Genomic DNA, 19,284 nt, shown 5'->3' with positions numbered 1-19,284 from the left:
CACGTTGCTTAGTGTTGAAAACGAGACATCACACGTCCTGTTGCTGCTACCACTTTCCCCTCTTCTTTCTTGCAGTTTCATGTCTGAAACAGCTTGCAGGCTGCAAGACTAGTGCAGTAAACAAATAAATAGATACCATTTGTTCAGAAATTCAGTTAAGATCACTCAGGCAAGGCACATGTAAAACACACGTAGTACAGTAATACTAGAGATTCAGGAAAATTCAGACAAGGCAACTAGGCGAGGCATGAACCAGCAGCTAGGATATACAAAGACACATCTACGCATCCAACATGGTAGTACTCCTACTAATTAATGGTCTACATCGCATCGATCAGCAAAAACCGGCATGCATCTACTAGCCCCAGCTTAATCAAAGATATGGAAGGAGTAGAGGTAATTAAGTAGAGCGAGGAAGACCAGATCAGAGGAATTCCCCGCCGGGGAATCTGCCGGAGAACGCCATGGCGAGGATGAGGACGGCGAGGTAGAGCAGGAGGAGGGAGAGCTTGGTGGTGAAGACGGCGAGGAGGAGCTTGAGCACGAACACCAGAAGCAGCAGGTTGAAGAGCAGCGTGAGCACCACCTCCACCCCCTGAGCCATATCACGGATGCAGGCGCTGTTAATTGTTGGTTTGGGTGGAGGCAGACGTCAAGATGACTGGAAATCAGAGGAAGCAACGAAATTTTAGATATGAGAAGATTGCTTTTTTGTTTTATTCGGATAGAATGGTAAGAAACGCAGCACACTGTGTGGATTGTTTTGATTTGGTTTGGTTTGATCTGATCTATTTCCTCCGTGTCATGAAACATGTCGAAAGTTTGCTTAAATTCAAACAGATCTAAATACTATTTAGTTCTTAGATGCATTCAATGTTGGATAAACTTTGGACATGACGACAACTTAGCACCTGAAATTGGGTAACTGCAGCTTTATCTTGTCGCTCAATGAACGCGTCTAAGTACTATGACTATTAGTGTTACAACGCAGAGGGGGAATCTGGCACAAGAACTCAGTATAGCTAAAAAAAAAATATTTTAGCTAGCCGCGCCGTCGCCAAGCGTCCAAAGTCTTAAGTCGTAGTCGCGAATAATCACGCGAGCGCACGCGCTATATGGATGTATAGTCCATCTTATACTACTATCTAGAAGACAACAAAATGCTCCCCTTATAAGGTGCTCTCAACCTCTCTAGCTTAGCAAGGTGGGACTAAATATTGCAATGCATGCTTCACCAACCACACAACCTTGTTGCTCAGTTCCACTATTGGACTGACTATTGTTTAATTGGGCCATACTAGTTCCAACACGGGTGGTGGGCTGATGTTTGCCTAGCACGCAGATTATGCACCTTCGTAAGAATTGTTTCTCCACGTGAACATGCAAATTCCTGCAAGAATAGTACTCCCGTTTATACAAACGCAACATGTACCGTAGAAATACTGAACAAGCACCAAATACACTACTCCCGTTCATTTTCGGGTAAGAATTACTACTGTAGAAATACTTTGCTTCTCCATGTATCGCATATGATGATCACACTTATGTACACACACTCCTCCCCGACCTCTCCTTAACCTTCGCCACATCTTCCTTAGGCTCTACGATACTTGTGTTCAGCACATCCGAGGACCGCGATAACGACATCGCCCGTGGCGTGACACTTCGCTAGCATAGACGTTGCGCCGTGGAGCGGCGGAGCCCTCTGATGCACGCATGCGTCTTCCCCAGCGCGAGGCACCACGGGCTCAAGCTCGCCTCCGCAAATGTGGCGAAGTTCCGCAAGACCCCGGGCACGCGAAATATCATCAGTAGGGCCGCGTGTGGCTTCCGAGGCTGGTGCTGGACAACCTAGCGGCGGCTATGCGGGCATGCGGCGCACCGCCGGTGTGTTCGACGTCACGATCACGATCCCATACACGGAGGACCCGCGAAAGGCCATGCACGTGCTGGTAGTTTCATTGGATGGGGAGACGTGTCGGGGAGGCCATCGGTGTGGTGCTCTTGTGCGATGTGCGTGACGTAAAACATGCGACATCTACATCCTAGAAAACTACTTCTAGTTTACTAAGCTTAATTGACATCAGGCAGTCTAAAAAATGGGCCACAATCTATGCCGGTGCATAGGCGTGGACGATGTTTCTTCCCTGGTCACCTAGGAAGATCATCAACTAGAGAGATCTACTGTGCTTGCTAGCTCCACAACTATTGGACTCGTGTTGCAAAGCTCCCATGTCGTGAAGACAGTGTTTTAATATCTAGCTTCATAAGGCAAGACAGGAAATGTATGTGCGATTTTCGGAATTTCCATGGATTAACACATCGACAGGCCCAAAATAGGCCGCCCAGGTCTAATTGGCCCGCAAGTTCGGAACACACATACAACATGGGCAGTTTTCGAGGCTCAGTGGGGTCGACACTCGACACTGAGGTACTACCAATGATGTGTTAAGAAAATGAGGGAGTAGTCAACAGAACGACAAATAATGGTATTCTGCGCCTCCTCGGGGTGCATGCCCTTTGCGAATGCTCAAAGGTGGGTAATTTTCGTGATTCTTGTGCCTTGTTCAAGTCGCTATAGCGCTACTACCTCATGCCTAGAGTTTCATGCGCCGCCTCGACGCCACATCAGCGTCCTAATAGGGTGACAGGTTGTTCCGAAGATTCCACCCTCCTCTTGCCCGGATTCTAGGAGGCTATGACGACAAAGAGGTTTTCAGGCTTTCCCTCCATAAATGGGATCTTGGCCTTTTCTCGCCCTAGTTTTGGTCTCAACATTTCATGTCAAGAGGTCGTTTTAGCGGGGCCATGCATATTGCGTACGAGCTCTGATTTGGAATGCGACCAACCATTGGAATCGTCTCGATAATTGCCGGGATTTCCATGATTAACACGCCGAGAGATTTCATTTGCACTAAGTGGCCTGATTTGTTTTCTCAATATTTTAAAGGTTTCATAGGGGGCAACGAGTGCGCTATATTACTGTTCCACGCGCCCTCTTCTCGGATCATTTGATTTCATGTCGCTCTCAGCGTTGCAAGGGACTTCATGAATTGGCAAGCTCAGTTTTCACGCACGTCTCCCGCGCACGTTGTACTAGTACTTGCGTACGTCTCCCGCACACTTTGTACTACTACTGGAACTGTAAATTTGTTTTGAGGTGGAGTAGTACTGTTTGTACAGAGCCAATCAGGCAATGGATGTTTCACAATAGGAAAGGAAGGCGCATGGCAAAATTTGGCAAAGCTATAAACAGGCTGGATGGAGTACCTCGGCCCAACTTTGGCGCTGACCGAGTCACGGCAAGACAACGTTTCTATCAACTGATGTATACAGAAGAACTATGAGCAGATTTCGGACACCTCTCAAGGCAGAAAACAGTCAATTCATTTAACCAATAAATTAGCCAAGATAGCTCCAGGTGTCCTCAAAATTTGGGCACTGGTTTTCAGACGTTTTCATCAGACAGCATCAATTTGAAAGCTAATAGCAGCAGTCCATCATGAGATGACATTAGCAGTCACAGAAAATTTGGCCATGACATTTATTATTTTTTGGAAGGTTCCAGAGCACAGGGCAAACAAATATACAAGTGCACACAGACAGGTAAGAAAATCAAACGGTGCAGCCAAGGAAACGACACTTCGTGCTACTTTACAAGCTCCTCAACCTGGAGAATCGCAAGAATGCATGTAGGTTACTACCATGTCAACGACTGCTCGACATCACAAGAGGACCAAGACATTTTTTAGGCCGCGGCCAAAAGCTGCAGCAGGAGGTGCGCCAACTTGGACAATGAAGCAGCACAGGCAGCAGAGAAGGGGGTGGGGAGGGAGCTACGCCCCTGTCCCCGCTGCTTAATTAATCCTCGCAGTCATCTTGTCCTCGAAAGCATCGACTTGATCCAAGCTACCTGTAACACGGTACAATTGTAGATCAAACCTCAAAAACCTCTAGAGAGATTGAAATGCATCCAAGCAAACCTCTAGAGACATTCAAACTAGCAGCCTAGCTCATCAAGTAAGCTCCAGATTATAGCAAGGCAGCATTTCAGATACAGTTTTCACGTTGGAATCCAACTAAACCAAGATGATGCCCAAAAATGCTAGAAAATTCGAATTTGCGCAGCAAGCCCAGCCACAATCCCAGCATGGCAGATAATATAGACCAAAGCAAACCATCAGCTGATCAGCAACACAGTTCCATCTAGACCAAAGCAAAAAAAAGTAACATACCAGCAAGAATGCTTCGACTTGTCCTCATTCCTTCTTCCATGTAGCTGCCATCTGACAAAATAACGAGTAAGGTCATCAATTTGACAGAGTTAAGAAACATAATACTAGGCAAAAAGCCAAAATGTTCACGGACACTTGAGAGAGAAAACAATGCATGATTGCCATTAAGATTCCAAGAGAAAATAGACGCTACTGCCATATAGCAACATCAGGAATAAATTAGTGACCAAATTGTCACTTCTAAGAGACTCCCATGTAGCATTCATTTCATCAGATGAAACAAAGCTACATAGCAACAGCAAAATTAAATAAGGAATTAAACACTAAATAACACAAGACCGGCCAAGAAATGATGCCACTGAATTTCACAGGACACACCAAAGCAGCGGTACACATACACAGAAGTGTTTCTAAGCAAGTTAACAAACTACTGAACCAAGTGCAACAATTATTCTCTTCTCATTAGTTCTGCATCCACAACTGGACAGTCGATGTAACCTATTCTTGTATACTTACTTAGCCAAGCAGTAGCTAGCACCCATGGAAGAAATCACCACATAAACTCAATTGGTTAAGTGAGCATACTTAGGGATCAAAAACAATGTAATTTTATATGCACATGGGATTCAGACAATTAGCTTGGTACCTACTATCGCCACACACACATGCAACAGTATCACAATCAACCTTGATAAACTATCAAGGAGAGTATGAGTGTATGACCACCAACCCTAAATAAGAAATAATTTGCATCACAACACAAGGTACAGCTAGCATCATCAGGTAACAAGAAAACAAGAGATGGACAGAACATCATGTTAAATCACGGAGTAACCTCACTCATGCGTAGTACTAATACAAATGCAGAACACATAGAGGAGACAAAGGAAGAAGCAGGTCAAAACCCCGGGTTTCCTTGCACTCTAGCATACTAGCAATGGGCAACAATTTCCTAATAAAAAGATAGTTTCATGGGTAGAAACTAAAACTAAGAAAAAGGTCCCACTCAAATCAGATGACCCAGTAATCCTCACAGGACACAAGTGTACATGTATGAACTACAAATCAATAGCTAGTATCAACTATGTGTAATTGCAAAACAAAGGAGGGTCCTTCAAGCAGCCACACGTCGGCTTTGAAACATCAAACAAAAAAACAAGACATACATGCAGCAGCAGCAATTCTGAAATCAGAGGTGCCGCAAGTTCTGAAATCACACACACTTGTCATCATTGTATTTCCACATATTTAAAAAGTTCAGATATCAAATAAAAATCTCTGCATTAAAGGTTCAACATTCCTAGATCTCTAACATTGATATGATCTAGCAGATCTCTTTCGTTCATTGATTCCAACGAACCAATCTGCTGTAGCTGCACTCATTCCTAGATTATTTCAACCATTTGTCCAACGGTTCAAGGCTAAACTTGATCTATGCATCTTGTTTAACCAGACTGAAAAACAAGGACTCAAATAAAATCTCAAGAGCATCATGGTACAGATTGAAAAGGAAAAGGACTAACTATGAACATCTTAAAACAAGCTGAAAGGACATTTTCTGAAAATCAAACACAAGTGAACAGTATGCAAATGTTTGCTAGCTTCATACAAGACCAGCACGACCTCAACCTGAAATAACATTGCACAACACACATAGCTAAATATCAACTCTGTCCAAGAACAGAATAACAGCATCATAAAATTTCCAAAACACCAGGAGAAAATACGTTCTTCATGTTTACACCAAAAACAGGGCTAAACACACGACACATGAGATCACATCAATGAGGAACCACAAACTTCCCCAGACAAATGGAGTCCAAAAAAATAGGCCACGGCTGACATTGTTTAGTCTGCGTTATCCTCAAACAAGAAAAAACCATCATCAGGCCAGCAAAGCAAACACTTGAAGCCAGCAGCTAATAAACACAAGTGTGTGCTTCATTCATTACCCATGAATAAAGACACCTTGGACAATACCGTCCTCAAAGCCAGCAGCTTGTGCTCATCCTCATGCTCTCCTGCAGTAAATCACGAGAGGATAATACTCTCAAGAACTTTGAGGAATTAACAGCTGGGAGCTGTAATTGTAAATAGTGAAATAAAATCCTTCAAAAGGACCGGGATTGAGTTTGGTAAGTGTGTATCCACACGATCTCATAAAGAGAAGTTCCTTTTTCATTTTTAGCACGTGATGTCTCTTGACACATGTTTTATTCAGCAAGAGGCACATGCCATTTAAGCACACAGTGTCTCAAGGTTATGTACTCATCTTTGACTACACTGACTATACAGTAAATGCTACAGTTACAGGTACAAGTATAAGGCAATGATCGCTAGCACTTTGTCAGTAAAACAAGACGAATCTGAAACATGAACTTCATTTTCAGGATTCAAATGATCCAACCACAAGTCAGCAAGCCATTCAAATATGTAAAAAGATCAATGGCTTCAAATGAAGCCTTTTATTTTATCATGTACTTAGAATATTTATTTCACCTGCAACTTTAAGCCACTCCACAGAATGATTCTCTCCCATCACTTCCCTTTAGCTTTGCTAGCTATTTTGGTTTGACTCTTTTACAATTGCTAGAGCAGAGAGCCTACCAATCAGAAATCGGCATAAAAAGAGACACGCGTGAGTGTTCTATGAGAAGGTGCTTATCTGTATCTACGATTTCACCTATATGGGTCGATATTTTGACAAACTAATGCATCAACATACTTGGGGTAAATCCTGAATTCCAGAGACTGATTGATGTGCAGAAATGAAGACAAGGACCAGTAAAATGATTACATAGCAGGTTGAGGATCTAAACATCCAACACAACATGAAGTCTGGTGGCTGCTACATGGCGAAACCAGAATTGGAAGATGCAATCTACAGTCCAATATACAAGGTATGCACCTAACTGGAACAACCAAACAGCAAATGCACTGTTTAGGTGCAGGAGCACGATTCGCTCGTCAGTCACATCTCTGCAAACATACATCAGAGCCAGTCCTATGAAAATATGGGCAGGGTGGAAATAGACCTTCCGAGGGGTTGACGGCATAATGCAGCAGGTCATGGTGGACACCAGCAGCAGCATCTCTGGCGACATGGACGCTGGCTGGAGCTCCAACGGAGGGCACCACCACCACAGCACAACCATTGAAGGGCACCAACACGGCAACAACACCACAACATAGCATCTGCAAAATCGAATCAAAGCAAAGCAAGCATGAGAAGGTGTTTATCTGGTTCTGCGATTTCACCTATATGGGTCAATATTTCGACAAACTAATGCATCAACATACTTGTGGTAATCCTGATAGTGACGGATGTGCGGAAATGCAGACAAGGACCAGTAAACTGATCACATATCAGATTGAGGATCTAAACATCTGATTGCTATATGGAGAAACCATCATAGGACGATCCAACATACAGGATATGCCCCTAGCTAACTAGAACAAGCAAACAGAAAATGCATTCTTTAGGTGCAGTAGCATGATTCGCTCGGCGGTCACATCTCTTTAGATGTACATAAGAGCGCAGTCCTAGGAAAATAGGACAGGGTGGAAATAGACCTTCCCAGGGGTGGACGCCAGGGTGCAGCGAGTCGTGGTGGACACCAGCAGTAGCATCCTGACGACACGACGTGGAGGGCACCAGCACCATAGCACGACCATCGAAGGGCACCACCACCGCAACAACACCACCGGAACAGAAACGTAGCCTCTGCAAAATCGAAATCAAAGAAAGCATGATTCAGTTTGGGTTGACTGGGGGGCGGCGCGAGTTAGGGGCCAAGCGTCCGGCGAGGCCAGCCGGAGCCGCGTCGTCCTGGACGCTCAGCCGGCCGGCAGTTGAGCTTCTGGCCCTTCCCGGATGCGTGGATGCAGGCGCGGGGACGCGCCGTCGTGGCGGGATTCGGGTGGGTGGAGGTCGCCATGAGCTGCGGAGGCGGGGGAGAGGGGAGGGCGGCCGGAGAGAGGCGGCGCGGTGGCGGAGGGAATGGATGGGGAGAGAGCTAGGCGAACGGGTGGAGGTGGGATTGGGATTGGGTCTGCGCCTCAATTTAGTATGGGTGGGGAATATTTTGGATTAGCCCAAAATTTGGGGTCCCGCTCACACCAAAACTGAAAGTTAGAGGTGCGAAAGATTTCAAAGTCAGGTTGTTTCTAGTACATCTTTCGCGATGGGTGAGATTTTAGTGCCATGTCATCGATCCATGCCAACATCCCATGGATTCCTATCTTGTCCGTCCATTCTCCTAACATCTAATGGCAGACACCGCTCTCCTTCCATCTCTCTTTTCCTATGGCTGACGTGTTTGGTTTGAGCCAAATTTAGGCATCTCGTTGAACCTGTGTGTGTGTGTGTGTGTTACGTACCCAAATGTCGGCTGCAAATTAACATGGGTACCAGTTTTATCATTCGTGTTTTCTTTCACAAGTCGTTATTGATATATTCGGCTAACTCTCCAAAATATTCTCATAGAGAATGTTACAAATTTGGTCGGCACCCCAACGTTCTAAACAAAACAGGTTTCCCCAAGACGCATGAAATATGAGTGTACATGTGTACCACACATGATTGCCACGCACGAAGTAAGTCTATGGAAGCTATGGGTTTCGGAGGCGTCGGGACGCTGGGGTTTATATGACACGTACATTTCATCGCCTATAGAGCATCTCCACCGGTGCCCCCCAAATAGGCGCCGGCAGGGACGCCGACATTGCATCCTCTATTTGGGTTGGGGATGTTGTTCCCACACCGGCGCCCCAAACCAGCAGCTCCGATACGATTTTTTTAGACAAACTAAACATTTTCTTCTAGTTTCATTTTCATATCATTCAGGATCAAGGAATGAATAATATTTTAGCAGGGCGAATCTGAGTGAAACATTATTCACTCCTCGACCCCGGATGATATGTGAAACCTACTTCATCTCTAGCCTACAGCCTACCGGCCACCCGGCTCTATGGAGGTGGACGATCGCCCGCTGCTGCGTTGCCTACTCTCTCCGCTGCTCCTCGTCGTCGTTCCCCCGCCACTCTCTCCGCCATGAACGTCAAGTAGGCCGCTCTATTCGCGGCCGCCGCCTCCTGACGCAGATGCTGCTCCAGCTCCTCGCGCCCCCGACGGTGCTCAACCTCCTGCCTCAGTAGCCGCAGTTGCATCTCCGCCAACCGTCGCCGCTCGTAGACTTCATCCTAACACAGTTGCTCCTCCCGCACCTCCCGCCCAGTGCAAGCTCCTCCCACCCATGCTGCCAGCACACCATCACTCGGTGACGCTGCCCCGCCTCCCACAGCTGCCGCTCGTCCGCGGCAAATGCATCTACGGTCGCCGCTAGCGTCGCCTCCTCCCACGTCTCTTACTCTGCGAGTTGCGGGTCCTCCTCCATGATTCTACGGCCGCCTCTAGCGCCGCCTCCTCCCACGCATCGTACATTGTGGGTTTAGATTTTTGCACTACTGAAGTGAGATGCGGGGAAGGAGGGGTTAATATAGACCTACGACGAGGCGGGAAACCTCTGGCGTGGCATCGTGGCGGGAGAGTTTCCCGCATAGCGTCGTGGTGGGAGAGTTTCCCGCGCCGCGCCGTGGCGGGAAATCCCCCGAGCGGTGCCCTGGCGTCACTGGCAGTGCGGCCCCATTGTAAAACGCGAGGCGCTAGCGTGCCCGATTCGCGCCCTTCGCGAAGGGCCGGCACGGGGTTGCCAACGCTTCTACTGGGATCGAAATTGCGTCAACACTTTTTTGGGGCGCGCCGGTGTGAGCCCATTTTCGATGCCGCCCCCCAAAATGCTATCGGGGCCGCTATCGAGGCCGCCGATGGAGATTTTCTTACTACCACATTTGTGTGTCATCGTGTCATCGGACCCTGTTGTCACACACGTTGCCAACACATTATGTACATCTAGCTCTTATTTGGCACAAGAATTTAATTTTATGAGTTGGCACGCATGAGATAATTGGTATCCCAAGATGCACAGAATTTTGAACCATATGGTAGAGATGATCACAATGCACATTACGGGCACCCGCATCGCTCCTCCCCTAGGCGACACGGGCGGCGAAACCACCGCGCCGGCAACCACCCCTCCCCATCCACCACCTCCTTCCCTGCCGTTGCCGGTGGTCTCCGCCGGGCAAAGCCCGCGCGGAGCCGCTGGTGGCAGGACCTGTTTGGCTGGCGGAGGGGCTCGCGGATTAGGGATGCCGCGGCGGCGGGATGAAGCTCGAGGGCTTGGAGGCGGGAGGATGCGGCGCATCGGCCGGTGGAGCCGATGGTCGCGGCGGAGGGGGTCAGCTGCGACCTGGTGCGTGGCTGCTGGCGGTGGCATAGCGGTGCGGAGGGCCCAAACTAGGCTTGGCTTGGGCCAGTCGGGCCGTGGCTGCTGGCGGCCGGTGCTGGGGCAGGTGGTGGCACAAGGTCGTGAAGGGGCGGTAGCGCTAGGGGTGGCGGGGCGCAGCCGGGCCGGATCTAGGCCTTGCGGGTCGGCTCCGGGCGAGGGGTGGCCTGGGGTGTCGCGGTGGTGCCGCGGCTGGCCGGCGCGAGGGGGCCATGCCATGGTGGTGCTACAGTGGTGTAGCGGCTTGCTGGTAGGGGTCTGGGGCGGTGGCACCTTAATTTAGTGCAAAATTTTGGTGTAAATCGATCAAAACGATGCCTTGTTTGTCGATTTTTGTGTGTGAATATAGCATACAGATACCGCTCCATCTTCGATCTCTTGATTTTTCTTGTTTTGCCCGGCAAATGTGTAGTATCATATATTCACGCAGAAGATTGTAAATAGATCAAAAATTAAGATACAAATCTTTTTTTTATCTTCTTGTCTTGCCGGCAAAATTGTACTAGTGAAAAAAATTCTTCAATGTACCTATATATATCGATTGGCCTTTGAGATTTTGAAGGCCGAATGGTACTCAAGTCGTGTTAATTAAATTTCCTCCTAATTTTTTAGTCTTGGATCTAACAAACACGATGAGGACATATGAACTGAACCTATCATATGAATTGAGCAAACAAGGCCGCCCGGCCAATAGGAAAAATATAAATTGAAAATGGTAGATGGATCAGTGCACCACATGGGCACAAAATTAATTGAGATCATATTTTATCATTGAAGGGACATGCACATATAATAATGCTCTATTTTATTACTTCCTCCGATCTACATTACTTGATGCTAAAGTGAATGTATCTACAATTAAAATGTATCTGCATACATCTATATTGACATCAAATAATATGAATTGGAGGGTTTACAAAAACATTCCTTGTTTTGTTTCAATGTTTGTATGTGTGTTCTAATATCATTTCAAACCACCTCCTCATGTTCAAAAGCCAAAGCAGAATTGGGGCTCGGTCCTAGTAGAAAGGAAAAATACAAGGACAAACATAGGAGGGAGAACCATGATGGAAATTGCTACAGAAATCAAGAAAGTCTGGAGATACCAAAATCTGCTCATCAAGGTATTATTCTGAATTTTTCTGATGTTCTCTAGAATAATAAGTTTCTTTCATTTGCTAAAGTAATTGATATTGACATCTCTGATGTACAATGCCACTCTAGTGAAAATTCAATAGAAGTAGATGCTAATGTGATTTCTTGTACTTCTGCTAGTAGTAGCCTAAGTTCTAAATAGCCGGCTATAGCATCTTGGCTATAGTCTTTCAGGAGGCATCCAGCTACGGCTAGAGGCTACTTAGGCTAAAACAAGATAGCCGCTAATAGCCTCACTAAGTTGATTCAGCCCCAATTTAGCCCCTTAACCAATAAGCTTCCCGCTCAGCGGCACAAAATTTTGGACCCAAATATCCGTGCCCAATCTTATTTGGGTTAATTGGATTTATGCCATCCCTATTTTTACCAGTTGGAGATATGCCATTACAAAAACTAAACTTGGCAATATGCCACTACAACTTCTTTATACCTCTAACTATGCCATTTAATCCAATATCAGTCCACATACAACATCTATACTCGTGTATATATATTTGTACTACCGTACGGACACGTAAAGAAGAGGGGAAAAAAAGAATCACACCAAATTCCTCTGCTTTAGTGAACCACTTCATCTCCACCAGAATTCCGGCGTCGGCGACTCCATGGATAAGCAGGTTCCAGCAACGAGCTCCTACGACCTCGCGCGAGGGAGGGCCACCATCAGCGAGCGCGCGAACTACTCCGTCCACGGACCCCTCCGGCCGCCGCGTCGCGGGGGGGGGGGGGGCGCAGGCGCTGAGGCCCTCAGCAGCGGCCGCCTAGGTCGCCTGCTGCGTCGGCGAGCTGCTCCAGCCACCGGAGAACCCGGCCGCTGCCGTCCCCGTGCTAGGGATTTGCTGATTTGGGTTCGTCCACGCGCTGTGAATTTGGTCAGGGAATCTCATGCAGTTCCTTTTGCCTTGTTCTTCCATGTACGTATGGGCAGAATACATGTCTGGATGTATTTACCGAGTATAAAGCTGTATATGGACTTGTATTGAAAGAAATGGCATAGCTACTGAGGTATTGACAAGTTGAGTGGCATATTCAAAGTTTGGTTTTTGTAATGGTATATCTCCAACCGGTGAAAATTATAATGACATAGATCCAATTAACCCATCTTATTTCTCAACCAAAATCAATGGCCCGCCTAACCCTGTCCCAAAATCCTCACTTCCTCCTTTTTTTCTTAAGTTGTTACTAGTTAATATTGTAATATGTGGACAAAACTATGTCTAGAACTTTTTTTTATTCATATCTCTTATGTGACTTTGTTAATATGTTATGCATCTATAAATTATTGATATATACAAATATATTGCAAGAGCGATGTGCGTGAAGGTTCGTAGCTTAATTTTCGGAATTGTTTAGTTGGTGCGGCCAAATCGTGTGACGTTCGTGCGTGCATAAGGTAAACCCTTTTGCTAATTTCAGGTTGACCTGGAATTAAGTTAGTTCCAGATCAATTTGATAACCGTTAGATTTGCATCGTGATTTGTGCATACGAGAATTACACATGGATGTGTAATTGCACATACATCACATGTATGTGCAATTGCATAACCTTTGTTCTAGTTGCACGTGAATTACACATGAAACCAGGTGACTGATGACCCACAAGTATAGGGGATCGCAACAGTCTTCGAGGGAAGTAAAACCCAAATTTATTGATTCGACACAAGGGGAGGTAAAGAATACTTATAAGTCTTAACAACTGAGTTGTCAATTCAGCTGCACCTGAAAAAGCACTAGTAACAGGGGTGATATGAAAGCAGCAGTAATATGAGAGCAGTAGTAACAGTAACACAGCAGCAGTAACAGTAACACAGAGGCAATGGCACCAGAAAATAGTTGATACTACTTCCAATGTCATGTAGGAACAAGTATATGATGATGAGAGATGGACCGGGGTTCCCAGCTATCTACACTAGTGGTAACTCTCCAATAACAAGTGTTGGGTGAACAAATTACAGTTGGGCAATTGATAGGATTGAAAGCATTAAGACAGAACATCAAGATTCTGCACTTTTTTGCCCATTTTGCACTAGACTCTACCGTTCATAATACTACTACTATATACATGCATGCCCACATTAATTAACCAACTAAATGAGGCGCATGCATTGGCTGGAGGACTCTGGAAGGAAATTAAACTATGCTGAAATTACGGGGACGTTAGTTAATAGGGGGAGGACAATAGCCCGCCGCTATAATTACTCGTCTCGTGCACTGCCTGCCAACATTAGCTGTGTGGGGATGAAAGCCAAATAAAAAGAGCAGAGAAAAAGAGCGGTAACTTGAAACTGGAGATGAAAATTTTGTACCTATGGCGCCATGAACCAAATTTTGAACGAAAAACTCAACCTGTGAGCTGAGCCTATAAATAGGAGGAGGGGTTGAGCCAACGCGTGCGTCGTGTGTGACGACTTAGACTTTGACTCTTTACTCGTCGAGGAGAGGAGAGGAGAGGCCGACAGTTGCTTGTGACGGTAAAGCACACGTCCGTTGGGAACCCCAAGAGGAAGGTGTGATGCGTACAGCAGCAAGTTTTCCCTCAGTAAGAAACCAAGGTTATCGAACCAGTAGGAGATGAAGGCCACGTGAAGGTTGTTGGTGGAGGAGTGTAGTGCGGCGCAACACCAGGGATTCCGGCGCCAACGTGGAACCTGCACAACACAATCAAAATACTTTGCCCCAACTTAATAGTGAGGTTGTCAATCTCACCGGCTTGCTGTAAACAAATGATTAAACGTATGGTGTGGAGAATGATGTTTGTTTGCAAAGAACAGCAGAGAACAATGATTGCAGTAGATTGTATTTCAGACGTAAAAGAATGGACCGGGGTCCACAGTTCACTAGTGGTGTCTCTCCAATAAGATAAATAGCATGTTGGGTGAACAAATTACAGTTGGGCAATTGACAAATAGAGAGGGCATAACAATGCACATACATATCATGATGACTAATATGAGATTTACTTAGGGCATTACGACAAAGAACATAGACCGCTATCCAGCATGCATCTATGCCTAAAAAGTCCACCTTCGGGTTAGCATCCGCACCCCTTCCCAGTATTAAGTTGCAAACAACAGACAATTGCATTAAGTACTGCGCGTAATGTAAATAATACAAATATCCTTAGACAAAGCATTGATGTTTTATCCCTAGTGGCAACAGCACATCCACAACCTTAGAACTTTCTGTCACTGTCCCAGATTCAATGGAGGCATGAACCCACTATCGAGCATAAATACTCCCTCTTGGAGTTACAAGTATCAACTTGACCAGAGCCTCTACTAGCAACGGAGAGCATGCAAGATCATAAAAAACACATATATGATAGATCGATAATCAACTTGACATAGTATTCCATATTCATCGGATCCCAACAAACACAACATGTAGCATTACAAATAGATGATCTTGATCATGATAGGCAGCTCACAAGATCTAAACATGATAGCACAAGAGGAGAAGACAACCATCTAGCTACTGCTATGGACCCATAGTCCAAGGATGAACTACTCACGCATCAGTCCGGAGGCGGGCATGGTGATGTAGAGCCCTCCGGTGATGATTCCCCTCTCCGGCAGGGTGCCGGAGGCGATCTCCTGAATCACCCGAGATGGGATTGGCGGCGATGGCGTCACAGTATGTTTTCTCGTATCGTGGCTCTCGGTACTAGGGTTTTCGCGACGGAGAGATTATATAGGCGAAGGGGCAGAGTCGGGGGATGCTCGAGGGGCCCACCCCACAGGGCGGCGCGGCCAGAGGTGGGGCCGTGCGCCCCTAGGGTGTGGCCGCCTCGTCGCCCCTCTTCGTCTCCTCTTCGGACTTCCGGAAGGCTCCGTGGAAAATAAGACCGTGGGCTTTTGTTTCGTCCAATTCCGAGAATATTTCCTGTGTAGGATTTCTGAAACCAAAAACAGCGAGAAAACGAGAGCTGGCGCTTCGGCATCTTGTTAATAGGTTAGTGCCGGAAAATGCATCAAAATGATATAAAGTGTATATAAAACATGTGAGTATTGTCATAAAACTAGCATGGAACATAAGAAATTATAGATACGTTTGAGACGTATCAAGCATCCCCAAGCTTAGTTCCTACTCGCCCTCGAGTAGGTAAACGATAACAAGGATAATTTCTGAAGTGACATGCTACTATCATAATCTTGATCAATACTATTGTAAAGCATATGAGATGAATGAAGTGATTCAAAGCAATGGTAAAGATAATGACTAAACAACTGAATCATATAGCAAAGACTTTTCATGAATAGTACTTTCAAGACAAGCATCAATAAGTCTTGCATAAGAGTTAACTCATAAAGCAATAAATTCTTAATAGAAGGTTTTGAAACAACACAAAGAAAGATATAAGTTTCAGCAGTTGCTTTCAACTTTAACATGTATATCTCATGGATAATTGTCAACACAAAGTAATATGATAAGTGCAAATAAGCAAGTATGTAAGAATCAATGCACACAGTTGACACAAGTGTTTGCTTCTAAGATGGAAAGAAGTAGGTAAACTGACTCAACATAAAGTAAAAGAAAGGTCCTTCGCAGAGGGAAGCATGGATTACTCATGTGCTAGAGCTTTTATTTTGAAAACATGGAAACAATTTTGTCAACGGTAGTAATAATTCATATGTGTTATGCATAAAACATCCTATAAGTTGCAAGCCTCATGCATCGAATACCAATAGTGCTCGCACCTTGTCCTAATTAGCTCGGATTTCCATGGATTATCATTGCATTACATATGTTTCAACCAAGTGTCACAAAGGGGTACCTCTATGTCACCTGTACAAAGGTCCAAGGAGATAGATCGCATTTGATTTCTCGTTTTTGATAAATCTCAACTTGAGGACATCCATACCGGGACAACATAGAAAACAGATAATTGACTCCTCTTTATTGCATAAGCATTCAACAACAGATAATATTCTCATAAGAAATTGAGGATTAATGTCCAAACTGAAACTTCCACCATGATACATGGCTTTGGTTAGCGGCTCAATGTTCTTCTCTAACAATATGCTTACTCAAACCATACAACTCATGGCAAATCACCCTTACTTCAGACAAGACGAACATGCATAGCAACTCACATGATATTCAACAAAAGTTGATGGCGTCTCCAGAAACATGGTTACCGCTCAACAAGCAACTTATTAAGAAATAAGATACATAAGCGACATATTCTTTACCACAATAGTTTTTAAGCTACTTTCCCATGAGCTATATATTGCAAAGACAAGAATGAAATTTTAAAGGTAGCACGCAAGCAATTTACTTGGAATGGCAGAGAAATACCACATAGTAGGTAGTTATGGTGGACACAAATGGCATAAGTTTCGGCTCAAGGTTTTGGATGCACGAGAAGCATTCCCTCTCAGTACAAGGCTTTGGCTAGCAAGGTTGCTTGAAGCAAACACAAGTATGAACTGGTACAGCAAAACTTACATAAGAACATATTGCAAGCATTATAAGACTCTGCACTGTCTTCCTTGTTGTTCAAACACCTTTACCAGAAAATATCTAGACTTTAAAGAGACCAATCATGCAAACCAAATTTCAACAAGCTCTACAGTAATTCTCCACTAATAGGTTCAAACTACATGATGCAAGAGCTTAAACATGATCTATTTGAGAGCTCAAAACAATTGCCAAGTATCAAATTATTCAAGATAATATACCAATTACCACATAAAGCATTTACTGTTTCCAACCAAATAGCAATAAACGAAGCGGTTTTCAACCTTCGCCATGAACATTAAAGTAAAGCTAAGAACACCAGTGTTCATATGAAACAGCGGAGCGTGTCTTTCTCCCACACAATGAATGCTAGGATCCGAATTTATTCAAATAAAAACAAAAATAAAAGCATACAGACGCTCCAAGTAAAGCACATAAGATGTGACGGAATAAAAATATAGTTTCACTAGAGGTGACCTGATAAGTTGTCGATGAAGAAGGGGATGCCTTGGGCATCCCCAAGCTTAGATGCTTGAGTCTTCTTGAAATATGCAGGGATGAACCACGGGGGCATCCCCAAGCTTAGACTGTTCACTCTTCTTGATCGTATTATATCATCCTCCTCTTTTGACCCTTGAAAACTTCCTCCACACCAAACTCAAAACAATCTCATTAGAGGGTTAGTGCATAATCAAAAATTCACATGTTCAGAGAGGACACAATCATTTCTAACACTTCTGGACATTACCCAAAGCTACTGAAAGTTAATGGAGCAAAGAAATCCATTCAACACAGTAAAAGAGGCAATGTGAAATAAAAGGCAGAATCTGTCAAAACAGAATAGTTCGTAAAGACGAATTTTTTCGAGGCACTTAACATGCTCAGATGAAGAAGCTCAAATTGAATGAAAGTTGCGTACATATCTGAGGATTACTCACGAATTTTTACAGAATTTTTAGATTCTCCTACAGAGAGAACAGCTCAAATTCGTGACAGCTAAAAATCTGTTTCTGCGCAGAAATCCAAATCTAGTATCAACTCTCTATCAAAGACTTTACTTGGCACAACAATGCAATAAAGTAAAGATAAGGAGATGTTGCTACAGTAGTAACAACTTCCAAGACACAAATATAAAACAAAAATTGCAGAAATAAAATAATGGGTTGTCTCCCATAAGCGCTTTTCTTTAACGCCTTTCAGCTAGGCGCAGAAAGTGTAAATCAAGTAACATCAAGAGAAGAAGCATCAACATCATGATTTTCCTTAAAAACACAACTTGTCACAATAGGTATCTTAGATGCTCCATTATCTAAATTTCCCATAGTGGTACTAAGGGCTTTATCAATTTTAGGTTTATAATAGTTCTTTGGCTTAGGCACCTTAGAGACATACATGAACTTTTGCTCCTTACCCACATAAGTTTTCTCCTTAAACTTAAGAGAAGAAAAAGTTGAACCCAAGGTTCCCATAGCTTCTTCAAGTTCACCAATCCTATGGGTTTGATTATCATGGATAGCACAAGTTTCTAAGACAGCAATTCTTTCATTAATTCCTCCTAGAGATTTATCAAGTTTATCAGTGTTATCAAGTAATATTCCCAATTTAGTCTCAATACTTGGAAGATTTTTCTCTATTGCCTCCAACTTTTTCATGACATCTTCAAGAGAGATTTCAATTTTAGCTTCATTAACAGGTGGTATTCCAACTAGACTCTCAATAATGCAACTAGCTTCTAAAGTAGGAGTGCCTAGAAAATTACCTCCCGCAAGAGTATCAAGAACATACCTATTCCAGCTAGAGATACCAACATAAAAGTTCCTAAGGAGGATAATAGTGGAGTGTTTCTTAGTGCACCTATGATGAGCATCACTAATTCTATACCAAGCATCTTTAAAACTTTCTCCCCCTTGTTGCTTAAATGAACGAACTTCAACTTCAGGATTACTCATTTTAGCAATAAAAATAAACTAAGCAAAACCGAATTAAGTAAAATAAAACAATTAACTAATTTTTTTGTGTTTTTGATATAAAGAAAGCAAATAAAACAGAAAATAAAATAAAATAAAGTAAAGCAAGACAATAAACAA

At 44.3% G+C, this 19,284-nt stretch overlaps 2 protein-coding genes across 2 annotated transcripts in view; one reads left to right on the top strand and one right to left on the bottom strand.

Moving 5' to 3' along the window:
- The window catches only part of LOC124655793, a 938-nt gene extending 826 nt beyond the window's left edge, over window positions 1-112 (top strand). Inside the window, exon 2 of the mRNA XM_047194635.1 lies at window positions 76-112. Within this exon, the coding sequence (XP_047050591.1) occupies window positions 76-112 (37 nt within the window). The remainder of the gene's footprint in view (window positions 1-75) is intronic.
- Window positions 113-3,543: 3,431 nt separating this feature from the next.
- Window positions 3,544-8,231, bottom strand: LOC124651297. The gene is made up of 5 exons (XM_047190398.1): window positions 7,809-8,231; window positions 7,271-7,430; window positions 6,188-6,256; window positions 4,236-4,286; window positions 3,544-3,913 (listed from the first exon to the last, which is right to left on the bottom strand). The coding sequence occupies exons 1-5, from the start codon at window positions 7,908-7,910 to the stop codon at window positions 3,858-3,860; spliced, it is 438 nt and encodes a 145-aa protein (XP_047046354.1). The 5' UTR covers window positions 7,911-8,231; the 3' UTR covers window positions 3,544-3,857.
- Window positions 8,232-19,284: the final 11,053 nt, after the last annotated feature.

This window comes from Lolium rigidum, chromosome 5, assembly GCF_022539505.1.
Source record: "Lolium rigidum isolate FL_2022 chromosome 5, APGP_CSIRO_Lrig_0.1, whole genome shotgun sequence".
Classification (NCBI taxonomy): Eukaryota; Viridiplantae; Streptophyta; class Magnoliopsida; order Poales; family Poaceae; genus Lolium; species Lolium rigidum.
This window is presented reverse-complemented; position numbering and strand designations above follow the sequence as displayed.